Source organism: Ostrea edulis, chromosome 9, assembly GCF_947568905.1.
Source record: "Ostrea edulis chromosome 9, xbOstEdul1.1, whole genome shotgun sequence".
In the NCBI taxonomy this organism is placed as follows: Eukaryota; Metazoa; Mollusca; class Bivalvia; order Ostreida; family Ostreidae; genus Ostrea; species Ostrea edulis.
The window spans coordinates 25,389,140-25,416,035 of record NC_079172.1 but is presented as its reverse complement, the minus strand read 5'-3'; the positions used below and the strand labels follow the sequence as shown (position 1 = coordinate 25,416,035).

The following is a 26,896-nucleotide window of genomic DNA, read 5'->3' as shown; positions in this document are numbered from 1 at the left end:
AACAAAACTGGCGAGATGTGCATTGTGATGTTATTAGTGTTTATCATTTTTATGAAGCTCGTATGAATGTTAACATGAAAATTTTGCATGATTAATACAGAGAAAAGGACTGGAGTTGTGAACAAAATCGATTCATGGTATATGTTTAACATCCCTTTCGAGAATATTTCACTCATATGGAGATGTCACCATTACTGGTGAAGGGCTGCAAAATTTAGGCATGTGCTCAGTTCTTGAGGCCATTGAGCAGGAGGGATCTTTATCATGTCACACCAGTTGTGACATGGGGCCTCGGTTTTTGCGGTCTCATCCAAAGGACTGCCCCATTTTGTCGCCTCTTACAACAAGCAAGGGGTAATGAGGACCTATTCTAACCCGGATCCACAAGGAATGAAGTAATATTTTTGAATGTTTACAAGCATTAGATAGAATGAGAATATGTGATGATGGACTGGTCATGGATGTATTCAATCCATGTTGTTTTTTACCTTTGGAGAATCCCATCGTGAATCATTGCCTTTTTGAAGCAGAGAACTGCTCATTTATTATGAGTAATTGTACAGGGTTACTGATCTGGTACCAGATTTGTCTGTCCTTTTTGGTGGCTCTCAAGACAAGGTAATTTTACTATTGAAAGATATTAAAATGCATTTTGATAATTGACTTGGATTATACAGAGATATTAGTGATAAATCAGTCCATCATTCTACATTGATGAGGGAGAGGGCTAAAATAGGCTGTGTTTACTGCCCAATCTCATTCATTTATTTTGTGAAAATTAAATCACATCATTAATAATGTCGGATTTTTCATCAAATTATCACATCACGTAAGGAGGACATCTTCTTTTGAAGGACTCGTTCATAATATGTAAAGGAAAAATTTTCTCAGAGCCACTGAGCCAGAAAAGCTGAGATTCACATGAAAGATTTCTGATATCTACCTCATGCATAGCTCTTATCCTTGGACGAATTTGGCTCCACTTTTTTGGCACGCTGTTTTTGTCTATATTTAGCTCTAAAAACTTCATAGTTATTTCGGATTTCAAACATTTCGGTTGAGTATCAATGAAGAGACATTATTTGTCGAAATGCGCATCTGGTGCATCAAATTGGTACCGTATAAGTTTTACATAGTGCAGATTCCAGTTTGTTTAAATCATGGCCCCCGGGGGTAGGATGGGGCCACAACAGGGGGATCAAAGTTTTAGATACAAATATAGAGGGAAAATCTACTACTCAAAAACTACTGGGCCAGGAAAGTGGAAATTTACATGAAAGCTTCCTGGCATGGTGCGGATTCAAGTTTGTTAAACTCATGACCCCTGGGGCCACAATAGGGGATCAAAGTTGTACATAACTAATAAATATAAGTTTCCTGACATAGTGCAGATTAAAGTTTGTATAAAAATCATGGTCGGGGGAGGGGGGGGGGGTGTAAGATGAGGCACAGTAGGGGATCAAAATCTACATACAAATGTATAGGGAAAATCATTAAAAATCTTCTGATGAAAATTCACGGGGCCAGAAAAGTTTACATTTACATGAAAGCTTCCTGACACAGTCCAGATTCAATTTGAAAAACCATGGCCCATGGGAGTAGGTTTGGGGCCACAATAGGGATAAAAGTTTTACATAAGAATGTATAGGAAAAATCTTTAAATATGAGCCAAGATGACTCAGGTGAGCGATGTAGCCCATGGACATCTTGTATATAGATTCCTTATGGCAAGACATTTCATTACCTTGGCCTTGAAGTTTGAACCAAATTTTAGAGAGAAGCTGTCATTGGCCATTGAGAATTGTCTTTTAAAAAGTGGAAAGTGCACAAATCTGAACGAAACTCTCATACTTTTGTGTATAGTGATTGTAAATGTTAAAACAGTGAAAATTACGGGAACCATGCATCGTGTTTTTCTTCGCCAACGGACCGTGCCCACGGTTAAATCATTAGATGTTGAGTTTTTTTAAGCTTTTCACAAACATTTTTATTAACCCAACAATGAATGTACAGTGAAAAGAAATTCCAAGAAAAGACTTGGATCATTATACTTGTATATGTGTTTCAGAAAATACATATTTTTCTGCTTATTCTTAATAATAAGTTATAAATTAAGGTAAAAAAGAGATTTGTAACTTCTTTTCAGACAGTATTTTCTCTAAAGCACAGCAAGGCTGACATTAATACTACATGCCTGTTTTAAGACAGCTATTTATGCTTCCAATATAGAAAATACAAGCAGTGAAACAATTTACTCTTTTTCAGCAAAACCCCCAAAACTCTACACTAGTGTCTACTCTTCTACATAATGATTATCATTAAAATGTATGCATTTTATTATCTTAATTGTATTTATTTTGGACTATAAAGAGGTGTATTCACTGTTTTCAGGTGACTTTGTCCTTGTTACCATGGTAACAACAGTGATTAATAACATTGCATTATTTGAGTTTAAGTGACTCACACATGCTTTTTCAATGATATTATCAATAACATTACATAGAATTTTAGCATTCTTCAATAATTTAATTCTTATTGTATTCTGTCTCTGATTGGTCAAATTCCAATTGAGGAACGCAAGTTATTAGTCCCCTACCGACGAAGTCGAAGGGGACTTTAGGTTTGCGCTCCGTCCGTCTGTCCAGTTTTCCCGCACTTTTTTTCTATGTCCTTGCAGATATTTATTTATATTTGTTACATTGCTTTGCCATAACAAGTTACTGATAAGTTCGAATTTGGTCCCGGTCCGTTGATTTTTTTTTTACTTTGTTACGGCCCTTGGACTTCATTAGAAAAATGTGTGAATTATCAGTTTTCCGGACTTTTTTTGGTTGTGCTAGCAGATATTTAATTTATATTTGTTACATTGCTTTGCCATAACAAGTTACTGATAAGTTCGAATTTGGTCCCGGTCCGTTGATTTTTTTTACTTTGTTACGGCCCTTGGACTTCATTAGAAAAATAGTGTGAATTATCAGTTTTCCGGACTTTTTTGGTTGTGCTAGCAGATATTTATTTGATATATGGTACATTGCTTTGCCATAACAAGTTACAGATCTTGTTCGAATTTCGTCTCGGTCCGTTGATTTTTTTATTAAGTTATGGTCCTTGGACTTAAAAAATAGCATGAATTATCAGTTTTCCGCACTTTTTTTGGTTGTGCTTGCAGATATTCATTTGATATTTGGTACATTACTTTGCCGTAACAAGTTACAGATCAAGTTCGAATTTCGTCTCGGTCCGTTGATTTTTTTTAAAGTTATGGCCCTTGAAATGACTGAATTGTTGGTTTGTATACATCCAAGTTTCTTATCTCTGTAGATAAGAGTACTATACTCATTAAAACTCTAGCATAGTAATACAACAATATAGGTAAATTATTCATGATCAACTACATGTCACAGTTGATTGACTTGGTTAAAGACCTAATTATAAATTTCTCTCCCCCCCCCCCCCCCGGTCTAGTCTCTACTCGAATAGTAGTTGATTTCCTATCCTGGATCCCCAATTTTCCCTTTTAGCATAACCTACATAATGAACTTTGAATAATGTTGTGGTACAGTAATTTTTACAACCGGTAGGGAACTATGTATTGACATGCAATACTCTCAGAATGCTTGTTTTTTGTATAACCTGGGGGGTTTGGTATGGGGACACACCCCCTTGACAACCAGATGCCGGAACTATTTTTTTTCTCTCTCTCTAAATTTACATCGCAGTACTGTTGTCAGCCTTCTATCGAATAGAAAATCAACGTGTACAATAAGATACTTTGGTTTGATACACATGTTGTTTTCTCGTTGTCAATATTAGCATCTACTTGTACGCAAATCACTGTTGTAAAACATCTTTCTCTGTACCGGTATGTATGGTCGAATAATAGATTGAAACAAAGATATTATATTCGAATTAATGATTTTCCAAGTAAGCATTACCCTGTTCATTTGAAATACATTTCTCACTGGGGAAAAGGGGGGGGGTGTCATTGCTTGATCCGTCTTTCAACAAAGTAATCAAAATTCATACGTCACATTTAATCAAATGACGTCACACACATTGACATGTGGATCGCGATTTGTCACTTGCTTGTACATATTTTCTTGTGTCGGATTTACTATTAGCGACAATGTTGCATACAAGGGTAAGTCTTCATGTAGTAGAAGGTTTCACAGAGTTAAAGCCGCAAATTATTGCATATTTTGATATTTGAAGATTTATTTGGTTAGGCCTAAACAATGCAATTTCCCGTATTTTCTCAATCTGTCGGAGATGAGCGACTTCAAAGTCGATCTCTATCTCTAAAGGGCAGCGAAATAACGCATTGCATGCATAGTCTACACATATTCTCTATCATGCCAAACTTCACTTTCGATACAATATTTTGATAAATGGTTAGGCTCCGTAGAACTAAGATTAAAGATGGCGACCTTCACAGCTAGCTTCGTCGTTGATGCTAAGTGAATCATTGCGCGGCTCAGTTGACTTGTATTTTTCCGAGTTTATGTACATTTTGATAAACGAAGGTTAGCATCTTTGTCTCTTGCATCAAATTATAAGGAATGACTTTAATTTTGGGGCAAGTTGTATAACCTGGTTTGGGTCATTTTACGCTTTATAATCCGCGAATGCTAATTTGACACATCAAAAATCAAATTTGCATGGCAGCTTCCTGACATAGTGCAGATTCAAGTTTGTTAAAATAATGGCCCGAGATACAATAGGGAATCAAAGTTTTACATGCGAATATATAGGAATTTTTTTAAATTAAATATGAGCCAAGGTGACTCAGGTGAGCGGTGTGTCCCATGGGCCTCTTGTTTTAACCTGGTATATAATAGTTATACGTTGAATTTTTCATAAGCTCTTTACGATTTTTTTTTTACCACGGCACAAAGGAACGTATTGTTTTAAATTTACTGATCCCCCGTGGTTATGTTGACGGACAGATGTAAGGTCGAACACCGAACTATAGTTCAAGATCAAAGGCAGATACTCGATGGAAAAGGTTTATTCCTTTTCATGTAAACCCGGCATTACTAACGTATTGCCCAAAATCCACTCAACACTGTCAACTGTTTTAAAAAATCTTAATCCATTTTATTCCCTCAATTTAAACAGATATTGGGTAACAATAATCTTACACAGAGTATAAAAGAAAACAACATTCACACTATCAATAATCACAGTGTATGACGCGTCAGTACAAGTTTTACTTCTGTACTTCAATAAACGGCCAGGGCAGTTGTGTGTCGTGCATACTTGATTCTGAAAAAATCCGGCCGAATCGTACTAAGCCGGGTATACCCGGCGACGCGCTATGAATCAAGTGACCCGGATACGGTACAGTAATGAAAATGTTGACCTTCTATTGTATAAACATTATTCGGCATAAAAATGACCAACATATTTACAAATCATGTTTATTTCACCAGTGTAAAAATTAAACACATTTTGTCTAAGAATAAGCAACTCTCGATACTACTTTTTCCAAGGACGCTAGCTTGAAGCCGCCTTCGCCTATAGGCTCACTGAATCGGCTTACTCGGCGGGATGCGTGCGCAATTCCAGCTCACAATCAAGTGTGTCGCCTATGAACCCGGGTGTGCTGGATCGTTAGAATCAAGTATGCCAATCTGACTAAAGTACAGACCTATATCATTATTTATTATATACTTTCAATTTCATCTCTTCTTTTTTCTTTAAAAGTTTGCGGGCATATATCACACGATATATGCCCAGAAACATTCCGGCCCGCAAACGTTACGTCACAATCAAATTTCTACACCGTTAATTTTCAAATTTTTCGTGTTTTTCATCTTTTACTCAGTTAAACCAATAAATAAATTGTTAAAATAAAATTATTGTTAGTTTCTAAATGAAATTGAAAGTATATAATAAAAAGGTTATAGACTTTGTATGGGAAAATATGACGACCTCGTTTTTTGTCGTGTACGGACCAAGCAAACTCGGTCCGTCTACGCGCCAAAAACTCGGTCGTCATATTTTCCCATACAAAGTCTATAACCTATAAATATATAGGACTAAAGTACAGAGGTCTGTACTTTAGTCAGATTGCAAGTATGCTACATTTGTAGCAGTGTACTTCAATCCGTCCAAGTTCTAAAAAAGTATTTCCAAACTTTCGCTGTTCATCTGAGCCCCGTCCGGTTTAACGACACTTCATAAGTAATATACAACCCTTAAAAAGGATAACTAAATTTTTATTATAATAAGTAAAATTAATACAAATTTTTAATTTACCGTATGTATTATCATCATTATTAGGAATTTCATATTTGTGCAACCAAATGAAGCCAAAATGTCTGTATCAACCCATGCATCAAATTTTGTTGTTGTTGGTATCGAGTGTCTTTAAACTCCCGAATCTGATGTACATGTATCGCTTGAACCATGACCGATTTGACATTGTGGATAATAAATTGCACAATTCCCAAGAACTACATTCAAATAAAAGATTTTTTTAGATTACATTCGGAATAAATTACATTCAGTCAACAGCAATGCATCATTTACTTCGCCATAATAAAAAACCCTAAAGTATCGCGTCTCTGCTTTAACAATGAATAAGTTATGAATAGGTAACATTTTTTAAGAATTTACAATTAATATATTACACATGTACTGGAGTTATTGTGTGGAGGAATGTCGGATCTTGTCGTATACAGATGGTGTGCATCCTGAACACAGTCAATATAGAATACGAAGCGATATCCTCCATCGTACTGCACACTAATATGATGATCACTCGTGTCCACAAGCAAGAAGCGTTTCATCAGCGAGTTCTGTCCCGTTTCATGTCGCTTCCGAAACATTTCTCAATCCAAGTACAAGTTCATAAATTTGGACAACGTGGATTGGGACAAATATATAGAATGTGTACACACTGATGGCCAGAAAACACACTAAAAACGCATCTAGAAAGATTGTTAAGGATCGTACAAGGACTTTAAATATAGCTACCCAATCCTACAATGTATCGAATTACATAGTGTTACGTGATAAGCGAAAAGGTGACCACTGCAGGTACCATTTCAGAGTGAACGAATATTTTAAGGCTGAAATAAATTACAAAATGGCTTTATTTACTTACTGATAACAGAGAGAGTAATTTAAAATCCATTTGGTATTTCACAGCACGTAGGCGGATCTTCCCGATCCACAATTTACAAACAGAAAATGAAAACAAAGGATACTGAATAAGACTTGTTCCAATGGTTCTAACATGTAGATACTGGTGTTGAGCGTATATTGAAGGTACCAGAAATACAGGAAACCCTTTACGGAGTCCACCACGCCCATCTTCACGCGTCTTCTGTTTCTCCCTACTGCTATTGAGTCGTACCACCGGTGTAGATGAACGCGTGATATGTGTCTCGTGTTCAGATCGCTGCATAGAACCGCGGAAGTAAACAATATCAGCTATCCGTTGTCAAGCAAGTTTGTTATTTGCTAAAGACTTGTATTACTATAACTGGTAACTGGTGTATACGTACTTGTGTGTGTGTGTGTGGGGGGGGGGGGGGGGGGGGGGGTTTAGTTTAACACCGTGGTGTTTAATGATCGAAATACTGCCACACCGGTGGAACGTCTTTGTAACTTTAATGGTGATTTAAATTAATTATAAATGTTTACGGGAAAACTCTTTCAAAATTAAAATTTCTGGAGGTATGAATTATTAGTTCGCTAAATGATTATATAGGATTTCTCGGGAACTTCATGGTGGGTTTTGATGTAAAGGAATGAACATTTTCATTGACAAGGCGCGTGATCCTTTCATTGAAATTCAAAAAGCGCATTGGCCCACGTTGTTGGGAAAACGTGCGATACGACCCAAAACTTTCGCGAATAAAAATAATTAACCATTGACTTTTTAAAATTTTGATATTTTTATGACGAAGCTTTGATATAAAACATATTAAAAAATCAATGTAGGTAATGACCTCGTTTTTGAGAAATATGGCAATTTTGATAATACCTTCAGTCTTTGTAAAGCGTAAAAAGTGAAGAAAAATAAGTAGAGAGCAATATACAAATAGAGCTATAACATTTTTATTGTAAAGTGGATCATAACTTGTCATATATGGTTTCAAACAACCTTTCACATAATTGTATATTACACATCAATTTCAAGTTCCGCAATCATTAGTGGTAGTCTATTAGTAAGTTGAATATAAGAAAAAATATATACGCTATAATGGGTTTCATTATGGAACTAGAAAAAAATTCCTAACCCCATCCCCTTTTGACAAACAACACGTTTTCTTAAGAAAAGGGGTTATTAAAAGATATTGTAAACAATCCATAAAAAAAGGCGATTCTTATGCGTTATTGTGTTATGACGTGCAACTTTCTCGAATAAGCGACTAAAGCGTGTAACTTTCGTGGAGTTGTTTTCTTTGGACGTCCCGATCTAGGCCTGTCACTGACAGAATTGGTCTCCCTGTATCTCGCCATTTACTCTGACACTGTGCTTTGAGCTACCCCAAACGTTCTAGCTACTTCATATGTTGATGAACCTGCTTGCAGCATCCCTACAGCTCGATATCTTTCCGAGGGCGACAACGAAGGTCGTTTACCCATGCTGACATTAACGTTCGGTAGCAATACGTGCGTGTTCGATTTCGATTCTTTTACTGTTTATTGATTGATTAATTGTATCTTGTTTAACGTCTTTCTCGAGAATTTTTCACACATATGGAGACGTCACCAAGACCGGTGAAGGGCTTCAAATTTAGCAGGTGTGGCACGATTAAGATCCCTCCCTGCTCAAAGGCCATAAGCGCCGAGCATAGGCTTAAATTTTGCAGCCCATCTTTGGCAATGGTGACGTCTCTATATACAAGTAACGACGTACCATTATACTTAAATTTTGGGACATATTTTGTGTTATTGATTCAATGTCACATAGGAGAGGTTTTTCTGTTCTAAAAAACTTTGTTGTAAAATCTAGACAATAAATTATGTTCAAACCAAACCAAATCTATATCAAATGACGAAGTTTTGAAACAGTAAGTTACAAAGGTTACTGTGACAATATGGGTTTTCCCCAAAGATGACAGCCAAGGGACATAACGTTTGAAAAGTGTGGATTCATATATTAATTATCTGAAGAAAATAATGACTTAGGTCACCAAGTGCTTTCTAAAGACATTATGACGGATTTTTCAGGTTATCAAATGAATGATTAAGCATTGCTTACTCAATAATTTAAGTAAATTTAGAGATTTATAGTGTTTGATAATCCATAAAAGCTCTTTAAAATCTGTGACATTTGAATGGACGAAATTTTACACTCCCTCATTAAAAGCTGTCGTTAATTAAGTAACACTGGTATTAATCAAAATCAAAAATGTGAATTTTAGTTTACCGGTACATTCATTTTTTTAACCTTGAAGTTCAATGATATAGTCCCGTGCAACATATTATACAATTTGAAAATGAAACCTACCATCAGATGCCACCAGATGCCACATTATTAAGTGTTCATAATGTACACGAACTTTGTAATTTAGGGAAATATTTATGGCTTGTACTTAAGTTGCAAGAAAACCTTGTTTAAGTCATTCTCCGTTGCTTGCTTGAATTAGTACACTGCCATACAGTGTCATTTTTATGTACATGTATTTATGAAATTGATGTGATAAGACATATGTCTTAAGCAATAAATATATATATATACATATATGTGTGTGTGTGTGTGTGTGTGTGTGTGTGTGTGTGTGTGTGTGTGTGCCCGTACAACAATTATACCAAACCAGTCGAATAAGACACAAGTACTCTCGGCCCTCAATGGGTCCAAGACATTACTTCACAGATTTTTACTTCAGAATGTACCAACAAAATGGATGCTGTTGATGTCATTAATGTAAATGCGTCAAATGTTATACATGTGTTTAGATGGAATGATGAGGAAGTGCAGCAGATGGGTGATATTTTTATGTCTAAAAAGAGATGATTTAGAAGTCACCATTGATAACAACACAAAATATAAGTTGTGGATAATTTTGTCCCTCGGATAACGGTAGTATCTCAAATTTCTTTAATGTGCAAAATTTCTCGTGCAGGGTGAGCGATTATCTCCCATTCTATTTTCTATAGGTACATAAACGATTTTCAAAATTATTTAATTGAAAATACTCTAGAAGACGTTGAATTGAAAGAATTGTCATTATTTTTGTTCCTCTATGGTGATGATGCTGTATTGTTTGCTGAAAGTAGAAACACATTACAGAACATGTTGGATAAACATAGGCGTAGCTTGGGTTCGAATATTACCGAGGCAGGGGGTCTGGGGGGCTGCGCCCCCCAGAAGCTATCGACATTTTAAGAACGTAAAAGGTGGGTGTTTTTTTTTTTTTTTACCGAGGCAGCTGCCTCGGTTGCCTCAATGGAAGCTACGCCACTGATAAATTATTTGAATATGGCAACGAATGGAACATACTCGTTAATGTAGAGAGAGAAAAATTGTAGTGTTTAGAAATAATTTTAAGGATCAATGGTCCTATAATGGTATTCAAATTGATATAGTGGCTAGTTTTGGTTAATTAATAGTTAATCTTTTTTTATAATTGAAAATTTACTAGAACTCAAAACATCTTAGCATCACAGCCATTCACAGGGAAGAAAATCCGTGTTTCTTATAACAAAAAGATGTCATGAAAATACAATGAACATCGAAACTAAATTACATGTATTTGTATATAAGTAGCGTTTTGAATTACTTCTGTTAAGTGGGGGGAGGGGGGGGGGGTGTTACTGCTAAAGATTTAGGAAAAGTATACTTGGAATTAGTTTTAAAAATTGTGCATTTTAAAAGGAGTAACCCAAATTTTATTTTATTATTGGAGTTGGGACGATTACATTTAAGTATTGTCAGAAAAGAAAGAATTTTGAAATATTGAGTTTAACTTTTAGATACAGAAAAATTGTATTTCAAAATCATTGTATAATCATATATGTTAGAGATATTGATTTACGTCACAATTGGTTAACTGATTGAATTGAACATTTTCTTATTGTCAAGATATTAAAGACAAAAGGATTAGGCACAAGTTCTTAAAACTTAGAACGTAATTCCCCCCTATCTGATGTCAGGAATTTACTGCAGAATTTAGGACTTGGATATCTTTGGAATAATCAGTATGTTGAAAAGAAATTATCATTTCTTTCTAGTTGTAATCATTTGTTAAAAGATTCATTTGTACAAGAGATGCATTCAATTTTTGAAAGGTCGCCAAAGTGTAATATATATACAAGCACCTACCTGATAGTTTTTTTCATCTTCAATACCATTTAAGAAAATTTTGCTACAATGTTGAGTAAATAGAATGTCTGCACATGAGCTGCTGATAGAAAAGGGTCGATACTCAAATATAGCAAGGTCTCAAAGGAAAAGTGAGAAATGCGATTCCAATGAAATTGAAGACGAATACCACTTTATTCTATAATGTCCTTATTATTCTGATATACGACAAATATACACCAAACGATATTATTGTACTCAACTATCGATGTTTAAACTTGTGCATTTTTTTTCAGTAAGAAACAGAAAACCATTATGCAATTATATATCAATTGGCAATTTAAAAAAAAATTTTTTTTTTTGTTCGACGATTTTAATAGTAGACCTAGAGATAATCCATACTTCATAGAAAACGATGTGCACAGTACATGCTTCGGTCTCTCCAAGATATTACCATACACAAACGACAACCAGCTGTCCCAGTGGGTCAACCCAGATCTTCAAGTATATGTTGGTAAACGTTTCTGTGTACAGCCAGAGGAGTGCCCATGAGTACAAAGGGTTTTTCTTCACATTTAAAATATCTTCATTCATCTTTCACGGTGTGTCACGTCTTTTCAACTTTGGGCCATGCGTTTTCTAGATGATATAATTTCTGAAAAAATGATCTCGAATAATAGAGAATGTTCGGGTGATTTTAATTTATTTCAAATGACAAGCTAGATCTATGCAAGTATTCCTTTTGTGCTATTTTAATGAAATCTTATTGAATGGGCATAATACAAACTTCGATCGAGAGAGAGAGAGAGAGAGAGAGAGAGAGAGAGAGAGAGAGAGAGAGAGAGAGAGAGAGAGAGAGAGAAAGAGAGAGAGAGAGAGAGAGAAAAAAAAAATTCCGGATTTGTGCAATCCGTTTTACAAATTGTTATTCAAAAACCATTTCCGGTGATGTTAAGCAAATGGAAATCAAGAAGACGACAAAGAAGATGGAAAAATATTGATATTTAAATCTGCCTGTAAAGGAAATTGATGAAATTTCATTGACAGTTATGGCAGGGAATTTCTGGCAAAGTTCACAGTAGTAAGGGTGTTAGCATAGTTAGGCGAATAGTTGTGTTTACCACTTTGATTGTGATCATAAAATGTATTAGATTTAGATCTATGCGCCGCGCCGGAGGCAGGTATTGGCACTTGAATAAAAACAAACTATTTACGTAATAAGAACCATTTACTTAATATTTATGTTATGATACCCCAATTAGAGAGTGAAATAGAGACATGCCATGATAAAAAATATTTGTTTGAAATCATTTTCAGCGAGACCTGTTATTTAATTTCTTTATTTCAGTCAACAATGGTTGTTTGATAAACAAGATTTGACGAGAGAGAGGCAGCAAGACTTGAAAATTCTGAACTCGGAGGAGGATTACCACAAAATACTGATATTTTTTGCAAACTGTAGGTAACATTTTCTTATGTTTCATCATATTTCACTTGATATTTATGTGACAATATAAAGTATATTTTGTGTATGTGACTATTTAATTGTGCTAAATTACATATATATGACTAACAATGCCTAGTACATGAATTAAATTTGTACAGCCAGCTTGTGGCTGGTATAATTTGTTGGACTTGAGCACAAACTTTTGTCCAGAAGTTGAAGACAATAATTGTTCTCAGGTCCAACAGATAATGAAAGGTGAAAATAACGAACAGTGATTACTCTCGTAACTCCTATAAGCAATACAAAATAGAGAGTTGGGTAAACATGGACCCCTGGATATACCAGAGGTGGGATCAGGTGCCTAGGAGGAGTAAGCATCCTCTGTTGACCAGTCACACCCACTGTGAGCCCTATATCTAGATCAGGTAAACAGAGTTATTCATAGTCAAAATCAATTTTCCAAGAATGGCCTAACGATCAACATGAAACATGTCAGACAGCATTTGACCCAATGATAGGTTGTATTGGCAAACTAGATCCTTATGATAACCACAGAATTTGCAAAATGCTGACTTTAAACAATCTGTTGCACCAATACCTCAGTCAACACTGTTTCTGTTGTAAATAATCATCCAAAGAATTTGGAAACTTAAAATGTGTATTGTGTATGATTTGGTATTGCAGGCATCATTTGAGCTAGTGATGTTGTTTGTTGTATTTCTAGGATCTTGTGTTGCAGGCATCATTTGAGCTAGTGATGCTGTCTGTTGTAATCTTGGCAGTTTGTGTACTCTGTTATTGTATTTTATCTGCTCGATAATTTAACTTGCATTATAGTTGTTTAAGTTCATAATGTACTGATATTTGCTTATCCTTTTAAAATGTATTTTTGTGGTGTAGATGTTGAGACTGTAAAAGTATTATTTATTGCTTTTCTTATCTATCATTTCAAATGTTGTGCATTTAGAGCAGATCTAAATTAATGAGTGATTAGTTGATTTGTTGAATTGTGTACATTATTTTGAAATTACGTTTCAGTCATACAGTCCCTGGGAGAACAGCTCAAGCTTCGACAACAAGTGATAGCAACAGCCACTGTTTACTTCAAGAGATTTTATGCAAGGTATCGGCTGTTATTCTTCAAATTCTGTACACTTCAGAACAAATTCTATATTACCAAGCATAATTCTTGATTTATCTGATTCAAATTATTACGCCTTTAAGATAGGTTAATAAAGTGATATAGGCCTCTTCCAAGACCAGCAAGGGTACAGTTTGATTAAAAACTATTTGCAAACTACATGTATCAAATTTTTTTCAAATCATGGCTCTTGGGGTCATGCTATGCTATAAAAGGTATAAAGGGGGTTTAAAGTGTTTCATAAAGTTGTTAAAAGAAATATCTTTTATAGTCTTCTTCCTAAGAAGAATGTTTCTACAATTTGTCAAAATTTGTACACATCTTCATGCATTCAGGTTGGTTCATGTCTTTGCTACTGGTTTCAGATAGGGCTAAAATAGTTTTTTTTTTTTTAAAAAATGATATTGCAACAAAAAAGGTTTCCCCCCCCCCCCCCCCCCCCCCCTTGGACAAAATAGGGACAAAACTATGGACAAGGTGACTGTTATTTTATTGTTTTGTTTAAATAAGTTTAGAATGAAATGAATTATATGCCTTGTACTGAAAATTGTAGGAATTCTCTGAGATGTATTGATCCATGGTTAATGGCACCCACCTGTGTTTTTCTTGCCTCAAAAGTGGAGGTAAGTTTCTTTTTAGCTCACTTGAGATTGCATTGATTGAAGTTTGACCAGTGTCTGCATGTTTGTTCATGTGGAAAGTTTTTGAATTTTCTAGAACAATTTTATTGTAAGTTGGCCTAAACCAACTCTGGGAAAGGAAGTTCAAGGTTTATTCAAAATAAGCATCTTGCTTCTTCAATATATAGTTGGACTTCATTTATCCAAACACTAGATTCAAATGTGTTCAAACCATGTGGGTCACAATACAAATGTTAAGTTTACAAAGAAATGTATGCTATCAATAAGTTTTCTTAATGAGAACAATGATCCCACAGTTTCTTGAATGTGATACATTGGCAAGCATTTTCAAACCATTTTTAAACATTAATGCTTTTGATTATGAAAATATAGAAAAAAAAATGTCCAAAAAACAGAGCAAATAATGAGTTGAATTTTTAAAAAATTTTTTTTACATAAATCCAGAACATGAATTATTTTATTTTTTTAGTAGATGAAAGAAGTACATCCTAAAAGTATTGATAAATCATAGGAGTGGATTTCAGTATTGATAAATCATAGACGTGGATTTCAGTATTGATAAATCATAGACTTGGATACATCTGTACATACAGATATAGTTGAAAAGCTATTTTCACGATCTATGGAAAGAAAGAAAATCAAACACTGAAAAGTTACTGTAGAGTCCCAAATATACGCATGGAATTTATTATTGTGTAATTTCACGAGAAACACCACATGCAAAATATAAGTACTTTATTTCTATATTGCTAAAATACAAGTTAACACTCTTAATCAACATGATCAATAGACCTCTCGTGACTTCATGATCACGCGATTTGTGACATCAACGAGGCTTTTTGCAATATTTTGAAAATACTCAAATAAAATAAGGCATCTACAGTATGCTTTTATTTATATCAGAAAATGGGGGTCGATTCTCCTGTAAAACAGTTTTTTGAAGACAGTATGTAGGGTAGATTCAATTCTATTTACATGATGATCTAAAAAAAAAAATCACTTGCATTTTATATGGGCTAAAAAAAAAATTATATTTGAGGAAAAAATAACCTTTAGACAGGGATTGAAGAGACCAGTCTTCATAGTACACCTTAAAGAATTTTATACTGTGTAGGATATGCATGATAAAAGAATCTCTGCTAAGGGGAAGCAATGATAATTTGTCAAAATACTTTGCCAGATTATCCTTATGTAATATAAATTCACTTGTTTAGCTCTTTATTTATGTTAATAATTGTCTGGTCTTGAAATTATGTACAAATGCTCAAATAAAATCATGTTTAAGGTCAATGGATATGCAAACAATCTGGAGGGAAAAAATCTTCTCTATCATGCTTTTTGTTTCTTCCTCGCAGTATAAATCAATCAGAAATACACAAAAAAACATCCATTTTTATATCATGAAAATCAATAGGGATATATGAATGAAAGTTCATGATAAATGTTTGTTTAGCAATTAGTAATGCCTGTACAAAGTTTTAAAAAAAATCCATTTCTTTTGAATATTCATTGACCTTCAACTAAAATACAGATTTTTGAGAATTTTGATCAGCAATGACCACTGTTAACTGCACAATATAATTCTGGTCCTGGTTTTGCAGGAGTTTGGAGTTATATCAAACAGTCGATTAATGACCACATGCCAGACAGTAGGTAAGTTATATCAAACAGTCGATTAATGTCAGACAGTAGGTAAGTTATATCAAACAGTCGATTAATGACCACATGTCAAACAGTAGGTAAGTGATGAATGCAGAATGGAGCGGATATTGAAAACAGTCCAGATATGTTGTGTCTCTGGTGGTGTTCATCTCTGATATGAAATGTCCAGTGAATTGCCTCAAGATTTAGTATATATACTGTAGATTTCAGACTTCTCTTGAAGTCAGTTGAATCATGTGTCTGAGGATATACAGTTCATTATCTAAATTCATATCTATAGCTTAGAAACCAGTTACAGGTCATCATTTAAATTCATTTCTATAGCTTCGAAACCAGTGTTGACTATTTTGGGGGTTGTCAGATGACAATGGTTTTCTCGGGGTGAAAATTTTGATATTACCTTTAACTACATGCACTATTTGTTTTATTATACTGAGTGTCATTCATTTATTGGATGTATACAACAAAGCAAAAGACTTAGGCAGTTAGATGAGCATTAAAGAGACAGAAAGCTTTCAATTGTAACATCATAATAGAATGACGCAAAAACATAATAAACATTTTGTAACGTATTTCTGTCCTTGTTGCCTAAAAATCTACTGTAAACCATACACAATTTGTGTACATGTGATAATTTTTGTAATATCAGCCATTGTCAAGTATTGTTTCCTGTTGCTAGACATTAACACCCCAGAGGGCATGGTTTTGTTTTAAGAGTGTAAACAATATGATTTTCCAAATACTTCTCGACTTAACAGATTCAAGAAAATTACATGAAAGTATAATAGTAGCAAATATGCCATAGGTTGAAAATTAATATTTGGCTGCTAACAAATAAGATTTTATTTTATAAAATATTTACAATTATTTTGATGAAAATATACGAGGCCTTGTCCACTTTGTGGTTTTGTGAAATGCTTGAATCGGGATTCCTCTTCACGGACAGGTACTGTTTTCATCATGTCGTGTAACATACACTGTGTATGCCAATAATCAGTAGAACACCACAAGTGTATACTACGCATATTTAATAACCGTCATCGTTTTCAGAATATAGCAATACCATTTCAGTAACAGCGTGACACCTCGCTTGATCGAGCGTGCAAATGTTTGGGCGAGGCTTCTCATAGATTTCAATGAAATAGGTTTTACTTTTGTTCTCAGTGACCAATCATATTGAAAGAGCAGCATAGTATGGTCATCCAAACTCACTTTTATTTTTAATGATAGTCATTAGTATATGAAGAAACACAATGTTGTGCTTCAATGAACACAGCATCTGTTCAGTTTAGAATTGTAGCAACTTCATACACAACATTAAATTAAAACAAAAGCATCTAGAGACCATGAATGTCTACCAAGGCTCCACAAATCTTCGTAGCATTTTCAAAAAGTTGACAATTGTATTATTCAAATATGATTGAGCTAAACGTTACACTGCAATAATTCTTTAATGTGTCATAGTTTATTTTCCTGTAATTCTACTTGCAGTGAAGAACAATGTGTCATAGTTTATTTTCCTGTAATTTTACTTGCAGTGAAGAACAAATTTTCTCATGCCTATCCACAAGAGTACCCCTACCGAATCAACAGTGTGTTAGAATGTGAATTCTTCTTGCTTGAAATGATGGTAAAAGTATTTGCAAATATCCATAGTCTGTGTTATAGAAAATCTAGGGACTATAAGGTTGAAATCAATTCCATATATTTTATGCTTCAGAGCTTAGTAGAAATGATATCTGTGTCTTCTTTTGCTTCATAACTCCATATGATGGAATTAATCGTTAGAAATATATTCCTTGATACTAGTTTGGTGCTCAGGGTCCTTGAAGGTTTATGAAGCTGGTTGTAGGTATTGAGGGCTTGATACAGTAGATTAGGATAAAACTGGTGTATTTTTATTGTGATAAATATAGTCATTGTAAATAACAAAGGTAAGGACCCAGTATCTCAAAAGTTAACATCTAGTTATCAACTTATCACTTCATAAATGTAAGAGCTAATGACAAGTTAACTGTTAGTTAAAGTTAGCTAACCTTCATGCAACTGGGTCCAGATCATTATTTTTTCATTGTAACAAAGGCCTTAGTCTGCATTGCAATAAAGGTCTGTTCATAAAATGTCATTTTGACAAGGCCATGGACTCTTCTAAAAACTTATTCAGTGAATTTTGATTGCAACTTTTCATCGTAAAATTTTATTGCAACAAAGGCCTTTTCAGAAACTTTTAACTGTTGTACATTCCAATTAAGTAATTTCACACTGTAAGAAAGGTTTCATCTGTCCAAATCACAGTGACCCTGCCAGTAATGAATGGAAATGAATAATTTTACAGTAGTACTTTGAGTTATGGAATATTAATGACGTTTGTGTTTTTTCTGTAGGACTGCTGTTTGGTTCTGTACCATCCATACAGACCCCTGACTGAGTATTTTAAAGAACTACCACATGAAGATTCGATGTATCCACTGGCATGGTAAGAGCTCGTATAATAGATTTACTGGAGCATTGTCCATTTGTAAACTCTTAATGAACTCCCTTTTCACTCAGAATCATCATATCTTAGTATAGAGTCAAATACATTAAAGTTCGAATGTGCCGGTGGAAGGGGAGGGGGATTAATCCGTCCAAGACTCCTCTATTTATGTCTCCCCTTCCTAGAAGGTAGACATATTTTTTTAGTGTGAATTCTTCCTCTTTTTCTGCTTCTTTTGCTTCTCATACAAAATTTGTTCAGGCCATAACTTTTTTGTCTTTTGACATAGGCCTTTGATATTTGGTATGTGGGTATTTTTGATGACCTTGACCTTTTATGTAAAGGTCAAATGATAGAATTTTAGGCTAGGCCATTGATATTTGGTATGTTGGTATACCATGATAAGACAGTGTCGTGTGCCATTTTTGATGACCTATGACCTTTTATGTAAAGGTCAAGTAATAATTTTTTTTGGCATTTTTGTTGTCCACACTACGAACTCCATGTTTGAAGCTCATATGCTTATGTGTGAATGTTATGTACAGTAAGTCTTAATTTTCCACTTTAAAGATGATCCCTTAAAGATGTTTTAAAAAACTTTGGAAAATGGAAGGGGAAACATCAGTTTTAGTGAGCTAAAACAATTCTTCCTAATTTATTCTGTTTTAATGAAAATACCAGAACTCTACACTTATCTGTGTCAAGGTAAATATAGAAATTTGTAAATGTAAGAGATTGGAATAAAAAAAAGTACAGTGAAACTTGTCTAATCTGACATTCACTGGGAGACCAAGCTTGTGTCAGATTTAGACAGGGTGTCGTAAAGCTCTGTGTAAAGAACATGGGGAAAAGACAATTGGGAATGAAAATTTATTAGGGTCATAATATACAGGGAAACAATTTAAACAGTTGTAACTGCATTATCAGCAGGACAATGGATACTATTCAGGAAGACTTCACATTGTATAGAATAAAGAAAAGAATACTGCTGTAAACCTAGGTATTCATTGTATGGAGTTCTAAATGGGAGTTAATCAATGGGAAGTGCACTTTATCTTTAAGATTGCAACTTAATAATTTTTAACATTGATATAACCATACCGGTATTTAAGCACAATCAATGATGACCGTCCACTGACAAGTCTATACCATGCAGATCAGGATGCTCAGGGATAACATTTACAGATATCCTAGCAGTTATTAATTACAGTATTCATTTGTAGATCTGCAAGTAAAGTTCATAAAATGAGCAAGAACACATTTACAAATCCGTGTGTCTGTCCTAGGTGTAAGTGTCTGGAATTGTAGTCAAAATAGTGAGTCTTGTTTGTACAGGGTTAGTGTTCATTTAAAAATTGGGAGGTGGACAATTCTAAAGAAAATTTGTTTAAAAAATAGTTGATGTAAAATGAGCGACGACAAACAGTGCTTAAAATAAAAATCAGTACATACACACTCTTTTTTAAGAATTCGGTATTTTTTCCAATCTCTTGTCCATATGCATGTACATGTTTGTACATTTATGACAATTTTGATTGTAGGAGGATTATAAATGACAGTCTGAGGACCGATGTTTGTCTCTTGTACCCGCCCTATCTCATTGCACTAGGTAAGCAACACTGTACCCGCCCTGTACCTGCCCTATCTCATTGCACTGGGTAAGCAACACTGTACCCGCCCTATCTCATTGCACTGGGTAAGCAACACTGTACCCGCCCTATCTCATTGCACTGGGTAAGCAACACTGTACCCGCCCTATCTCATTGCACTGGGTAAGCAACACTGTACCCGCCCTATCTCATTGCACTGGGTAAGCAACACTGTACCCACCCTATCTCATTGTTCTAGGTAAGCAACACTGTACCCACCCTATCTCATTGTTCTAGGTAAGCAACACTGTACCCACCCTATCTCATTGTTCTAGGTAAGCAACATTGTTTCCGCCCTATTTCGTTGTTCTAGGTGAGCAACATTGTTCCCGCCCTATTTCATTTTTCTGGGTAAGCAACACTGTACCCATCCTGTGTCATTGTTCTAGGATTTTAAGATTACAAACTTTCACTTCAAATTTGAAATTCAACCCCAGTGTTCTTTATTATGTTATACAATGTATTATCATTCACTGAATTTTTTCTCTTATATTTCTTCTGAAAATGACGTTGCTTTTATCTGAGACAATGAATACATGTTTGTCGCAAACTAGTTTGATCCAGTATTTTTAGTACCACCTGTCCACATAATCATTACCAAATATGGAGCGTCATCAAGGTCAAAGGGTCATTGGCTGTTTGTTCCATTTAAAGTAACGAATGGGTCAGCAATATAATATTTCAGTATGTACTTAAATCTAGTTTATATTTTCTAAAATGCATAAAAATATAAAAATAAACAATGAAATGTCTTTCTTTGTTGTTTTATTGGGTGATGAAGGTAGCAATCATTGCAGCAAAAATTTGTGTAACCCGCTAACACGGGTTATAAATTTTTTTCTACAATGCTTGCTACCTCCATCACCTGATAAAACAACAAAGAAAGCATTTTATTGTTTAAATGCATAATATATTCTCATTTGCTGCTCAACTGTATTGATATAAGGCCAATTAAAATTAATTGATAGATTAACATCCCCGCCCGCCCCTCAAAAAAAGGACCCGCCTCGATTTTTTTTTATTTTCGCAAAAATTACAATTTCAAACAAACTTGCTTCCCAGTGACATGAGTGAATGATTGAAGTCACAGACTGCTGGTTTTATATCTTCTACCAAGGATTCTTTAAATGTTAACTTGATTAACACTTTTTGTGATGCCTTTTGTCATTAATTTTTTTTTCTCGGGAATTAAAAATTAAAAAATAAAATCCTTCCACCCGCCCCATATTTTTAAGTGACCCCGGATGATAATCTACTAAGTAAGTTGAATTGGTCTAAAGTGATATTATTTTCTTTCTTGACAGCTTGTCTACACATTGCGGGTGTTATTCAACAGAAGGATTTAAAGCTATGGTTGGCAGAGTGCAGCGTAGATATGGACAAGGTAGGCATGTCAATTTTCAGTTCAAATACCTGCACATGTATCAGTCTTGATTTGGAACTTGAACAATTTTATAACCACGAGTCTGTTTTCATTGCTATAATCTTTTCAACTTATTCTCAGGCAGTATAATACCAAACTTGACTCAACATTTCAATAAGTCAGTTTCTTCAAGTTAGCTTCCTTACATACACGTATTGTAGAATTGAGTTCATTCAAACATTGACCCTTCTTGGCCAAAACGGTCACAATAGGGATTTAAAGTTTGCATAAAAATTCATAGCAATTTTTAAAAAAATCTTCTCAATAAAACACAAGGGTATATTTTGTCTAGATTTAGGCCAAAAGCAATTAATAGTTTTTCAGGCCCCGTCACATCTGTTGAAAAAGTACTGCATGGAAAAATTTTCAATTTATATTTGTTTATTTATGTAAATGAGGTAACTCTTTTGTTATAAATATTTATGTAAAACTTCTAGAAGGTTTTAACAAGATTATGTGTCAGAGTATCTTTTGTTTAAATAATTATTGAATGCAAACTCTGTTATGTGCTAGTGGTTAAGAATAATAAAATACATTTAATAGTAAGTAATGTGTGAAGCTATATTTAAGAAAAAAATTTAAATTCCATATTCCATTGCTTATTCTATATATGTTTATTTATTTACCAATCGAGGGTCCTCAGGGGGCATATAGGTAACTCTTTTACATTTAATATTAAAAAGGAAAGATAACTCAAGTAGAAAAAAAATCAATACCTGCCTGCCTCATCAAAATTCGAAATTTTTGGTCTGAAAAACTATTTATTAATAGCAAGAATGTGGCCATAATAGAGATATGAAGTTATTGGAAAAATCTTTTAAAATATTCCTCTCCTTGTCAAATTAGTATGCAAACATCCTGATGTTTTGGGGATTCAATTTTCTTCAAACCATGAATTTTCAAATTTTATTTTTCCATTTTTATTGTTTACAATGCTTAACTAAAGTAATTCTAATGGTCAACAAAAATTTGAATATCATTTGTTGAGTTATAAGTGAGATAAAGCACTTGCAATACTTTGTTATGTAAACAAGGCTCATGCCATGTTTTTGTTTACATTAGACTGTTTGATAGAAAATAGCATGTTTAAAACAAAATGAGATGTGCCAAACACTAGAATATATTTAATTATGTTCAGAATTCACTTTTAAATTGAAAAAAAATCTGCTTTAAACAAAACTTTCACTAGTTTATTTAACCTATGTAAACAAAAACATGACACAAGCCTTGTTTACATAACAAGGACTTGTGACCTCTGTATCTCCCATGTACCTTGACTACTGACATTCAAGTTTTTGCCGATCATTAGTAATACCCTAGTTAAGCATTCTAAACATTAAAAATCAAAAAGTAAAATTTGAAATTTCAGCTCAAATCGTGTCCATGTCCCTTTAATCTCTGTATAAGCGAGATTATCCAGGTGACCATGAAATCGTGGTTAGTAAGCTTCTTGTTTTAAATATAATCGTGATTGATTTGTGCTATTTAGAAATTTCCCAACTTTTAGATCCTAGAGATATCACGACTGATTCTGGCATTGTATGAGCTGTGGAAGAATTATGATGAAAAGAAGGAAATATCCGGGATCCTGGAGAAAATGCCCAAGCCCAAAACTACGTAAGTAAGTTCAGAAGAATTTGTTAAATCATTACATTTATTAGATATCCAGGATCCTGGAGAAAATGCCCAAGCCCAAAACTATGTAAGTTCAGAGGAATTTGTTAAATCATTACATTTATCAGATCAAGAGTAAGTTACAGGGGGTGCTGTATATGAACTATATTTTGCAATACTTAAATTTACAATCTTGCCATATGAGGGATTTATCCACAAGACATAATTTTCATGATCATTCAATTTGTTTTTATTTAAACTCTGTATAGGATTGAAATTATTCATGAGAACCTCATTTTTGCATCAAGACAACCTCTCAAATTTATGGGAAATTTTCATGAATAAAAAGTGATTTCTAGTATTATTGTGGTTTCATCATTTTTCTTGGAAAACCGATTTTATTGTCTTTAATGCTTATGCCATACCATGAAATCAAATGTCCAATGAAGAAAAAGTTTGGCTCATAAAGGAGGAATACAGACTAGATTAAAATGAGTTTCAACAAAACTAATTTTCAGAAATCCATGAAACTTGATGTCCTTAATTTTGATAAAACCACACTGCGATGAAAAGTGTACATGTATTTTCTATGTATAATCTATACTGTGGAACTTGCTTCTTGCTACTGATTTATTGGAAATTTTTGATGGAATGTAAAGGGTGTGATTTTGAAGTTAAGAGATTGGCCATAATAAACCATGGGTTGTTTTATTTTTACTTATTATTTTTGTTTCTGAATTTTTCTTGATTACAAAGTATTTCAACTTTACCATATCACAAAAATAGAGTAGTTTATCATAAAGTTAATTTTTCTTGAATATTCTTACTTTCAGTCCAATGACGAGAGATATCTTTATTATGTAATTTTAGATTTGCACTATCCAAGAAGTCGATATAGTGTATATACAATTGTACATGTATTTACGAGGCTCTGAAGAATGAATATATACACCATTCCCTTGATCTGGATAAAATATGTATATGAAAATAAATTATACATGTAGTAGTAAATCTATTTATTTCTTACTATTTACTCTTACATGTATATATCACTTAATTCAACTTAATGCAAGGCTATGTAGTAATTTTACTTGTGTGAAACAACAGGTGTTGGATAAAGTTATAGTTGATCCACACTACACATATATTAAGATAAATTGATTTATATACTTAAATATATTGTACTACAGCCAATTTGAAAAAGTCAATTGTTAAATGTACTGGAAACAAATTATATTAAGCATATGTTACAGTATTGGTTATTCAAATCATGTAATGCCTAAATTGATTACTGTTTATCAGTAGAGTTACATCAGCCTCCTCTTTTTCTGAGCTCATTAGAACAGATTCTGTTAGAACTACTCTGGACATACTTCTTGTCATGTTAGAATTTGTAAAATAGACTGTAAGTACTGTTTCTATAGTAATTGGTAATGGATAAAAAGATATGAAAATGTGTCATAGTGATTGATTGGAAATGCCCGGTCTACAGGTTCTGCAATAAAGTTCAGGGTTTCCATTTCAGGCCATCATCACCTCAAGAAGTATCTGCACAGCAGAGCAATCAGGGAAATATGGTGTAGAGTGAAAACAAACTGCAATTCTAAAATTAGAAGTTCACAGAAACGTTGCTTAGCAACATTCCATTTGAAAAAAGATGTATTATGAATTTTACAAATGCCTCAAAGTTGTGCTTTAAAAGACTTTCCACCTTGGAATCCATACAGTTGTAATACATATTTTTAATAAATCAACTGCATTGCAAATCTGTTCTGTGTTTATAAATAGCCCACTTTCCCTGAAGGTACAGTTACTTCTCGAATTATCGCTACTCAATTCATCGCCATTTTCGTTATAACGCTGCATTTTTCTAAGAACGTTTTTCCTATTACTTAAAATTTTTGTTAAAATCCCAAATTCGCTATCACCATTTGCCACAGTATTTTTAGTACAAAAGTCTATATCAAAGTGTTAATTATCTCGATAAACCGCCATGGGTGCATGTGATCAGTCATGCGGGAAATTGGTCATTATCAGGCATACACCTGGACAGAAGGTATCCAGTATTAAATAAACAAAATAATTACTTAATATGAACCATAGTCTTGTTGTTTTTACCTCATCAAAAAATATTCCAGTTTAGCTATGGCTTTGCCACAAAAGAGGGTTCTGTTGAATTTCTAAGAAAACAAGCAAATTATTACATACAACGGAAACCATCTGAAATGTACACAACAGGAAATTTCCAATTATTCTACTGTTTTATGGGAAAAGTCCATAAAAAGGAGAACAGTGGGTGATATTTGGCTGCAAAGGGTGAAATACTCGTTGATCTTCGGCCAGTTAATGATGGCTCACCTACCCGGAAACAGCCATGCATTACGCTAAATACCGACACTGGACATGGTTTATAAATAACTTGAAACATACTGTGTAGAGTGTATATGTCACTATGTGTCCTGTATGTGTATTGTTTTGAAATGAAGCCTTATTATTGATAAAACTATTTTAATCATGTAAAACTTATACGGTACCAATTTTGATGCACCAGATGCGCATTTCGACAAATAATGTCTCTTCAGTGATGCTCAACCGAAATGTTTGAAATCTGAAATAACTATGAAGTTTTAGAGCTAAATATAGCCAAAAACCGCGTGCCAAAAAAGTGGAGCCAAATTCGTCTAAGGATAAGAGCTATGCATGAGGGAGATAATCCTTCATTTTGAAATGAATTTCTAAATTTTATAACAGCAATTAAATATACATCCGTATTTTCAAGCTAGTAACGAAGTACTTAGCTACTGGGCTGTAGAGACCCTCGGGGACTAACAGTCCACCAGCAGAGGCCTCAACCCAGGGGTCATAATGTAAAACTTATACGGTACCAATTTTGATGCACCAGATGCGCATTTCGACAAATAATGTCTCTTCAGTGATGCTAGAAAATTTGGAAAAATAATTACGAGATATTTTTTTATTAAGTTTGTACGTAAAGGAAAGATAACTCTTACATATACAAGAAAAGTAACTCTTTCTCCCCAAGATGGCGGAAATTCAATTCATTGCCAAAGGTTGCACCACTCTATTAATTTTGCCTATATGTTCTTACCAAAATTACTCACCTTTGACCTGACCCTGCTTCCTTAAAGTAAACTTTTCAGAAGTTGTACTTTCACATCATGTAGTACAGTTCTTAATGAGCATTTTCATACCAAAAAATACATACCCATCCAGCAAGGCGTGAGAGTTTGTTTACATCAAAGTCAAGCACGTACAAAATCATCTGGTCAAAAGCCAAATCACCCACCTCTACAACAAAAATTCAAAAAAATATTTAAATCCTTCTTTCATGGTTTTTACTCACAAAATTTCAAACACAATACTTGAATTTACATCTCGCAAAAAATTGGAGAGCCTACCTCATAAGGAAAGTCCCATAAAACATGCAAAGTTCCAGGTATTATTTTCTTTCGGCCATGATTCGACGTGAACCTCCACATAAATAGAGTGATGCAACCAAATTCGTTATAACGCCATAAATTCAAAAGAACAAAAGGTGGCGGTTTATCGAGAGCTGACT

At 34.0% G+C, this 26,896-nt stretch overlaps 1 protein-coding gene and 1 long non-coding RNA gene across 5 annotated transcripts; one reads left to right on the top strand and one right to left on the bottom strand.

The window, feature by feature from the left end:
• Positions 1-6,205: 6,205 nt before the first annotated feature.
• LOC125659731 (uncharacterized) lies at positions 6,206-7,524 on the bottom strand. Its single transcript, XR_007364181.2, has 2 exons — positions 7,215-7,524; positions 6,206-6,935 (listed from the first exon to the last, which is right to left on the bottom strand). It is a non-coding gene; the product is annotated as an uncharacterized LOC125659731 (long non-coding RNA).
• A 4,660-nt stretch (positions 7,525-12,184) lies between these two features.
• On the top strand, positions 12,185-25,082 carry LOC125658899 (cyclin-C). 4 transcript variants are annotated; one of them, XM_048890345.2, is made up of 11 exons: positions 12,185-12,344; positions 12,612-12,721; positions 13,749-13,833; positions 14,405-14,474; positions 16,094-16,145; positions 17,693-17,784; positions 18,539-18,630; positions 20,172-20,239; positions 21,584-21,663; positions 23,210-23,319; positions 24,842-25,082. In XM_048890345.2, the coding sequence occupies exons 1-11, from the start codon at positions 12,313-12,315 to the stop codon at positions 24,897-24,899; spliced, it is 849 nt and encodes a 282-aa protein (XP_048746302.1). In that variant the 5' UTR covers positions 12,185-12,312; the 3' UTR covers positions 24,900-25,082. The 4 variants fall into 4 exon arrangements, with proteins under 4 accessions (XP_048746302.1, XP_048746303.1, XP_056004947.1 ...); XM_048890346.2 differs by having other exon boundaries at positions 12,197-12,344; positions 23,210-23,323; XM_056148972.1 differs by having other exon boundaries at positions 12,197-12,344; positions 23,210-23,323; positions 24,187-24,925.
• Positions 25,083-26,896: the final 1,814 nt, after the last annotated feature.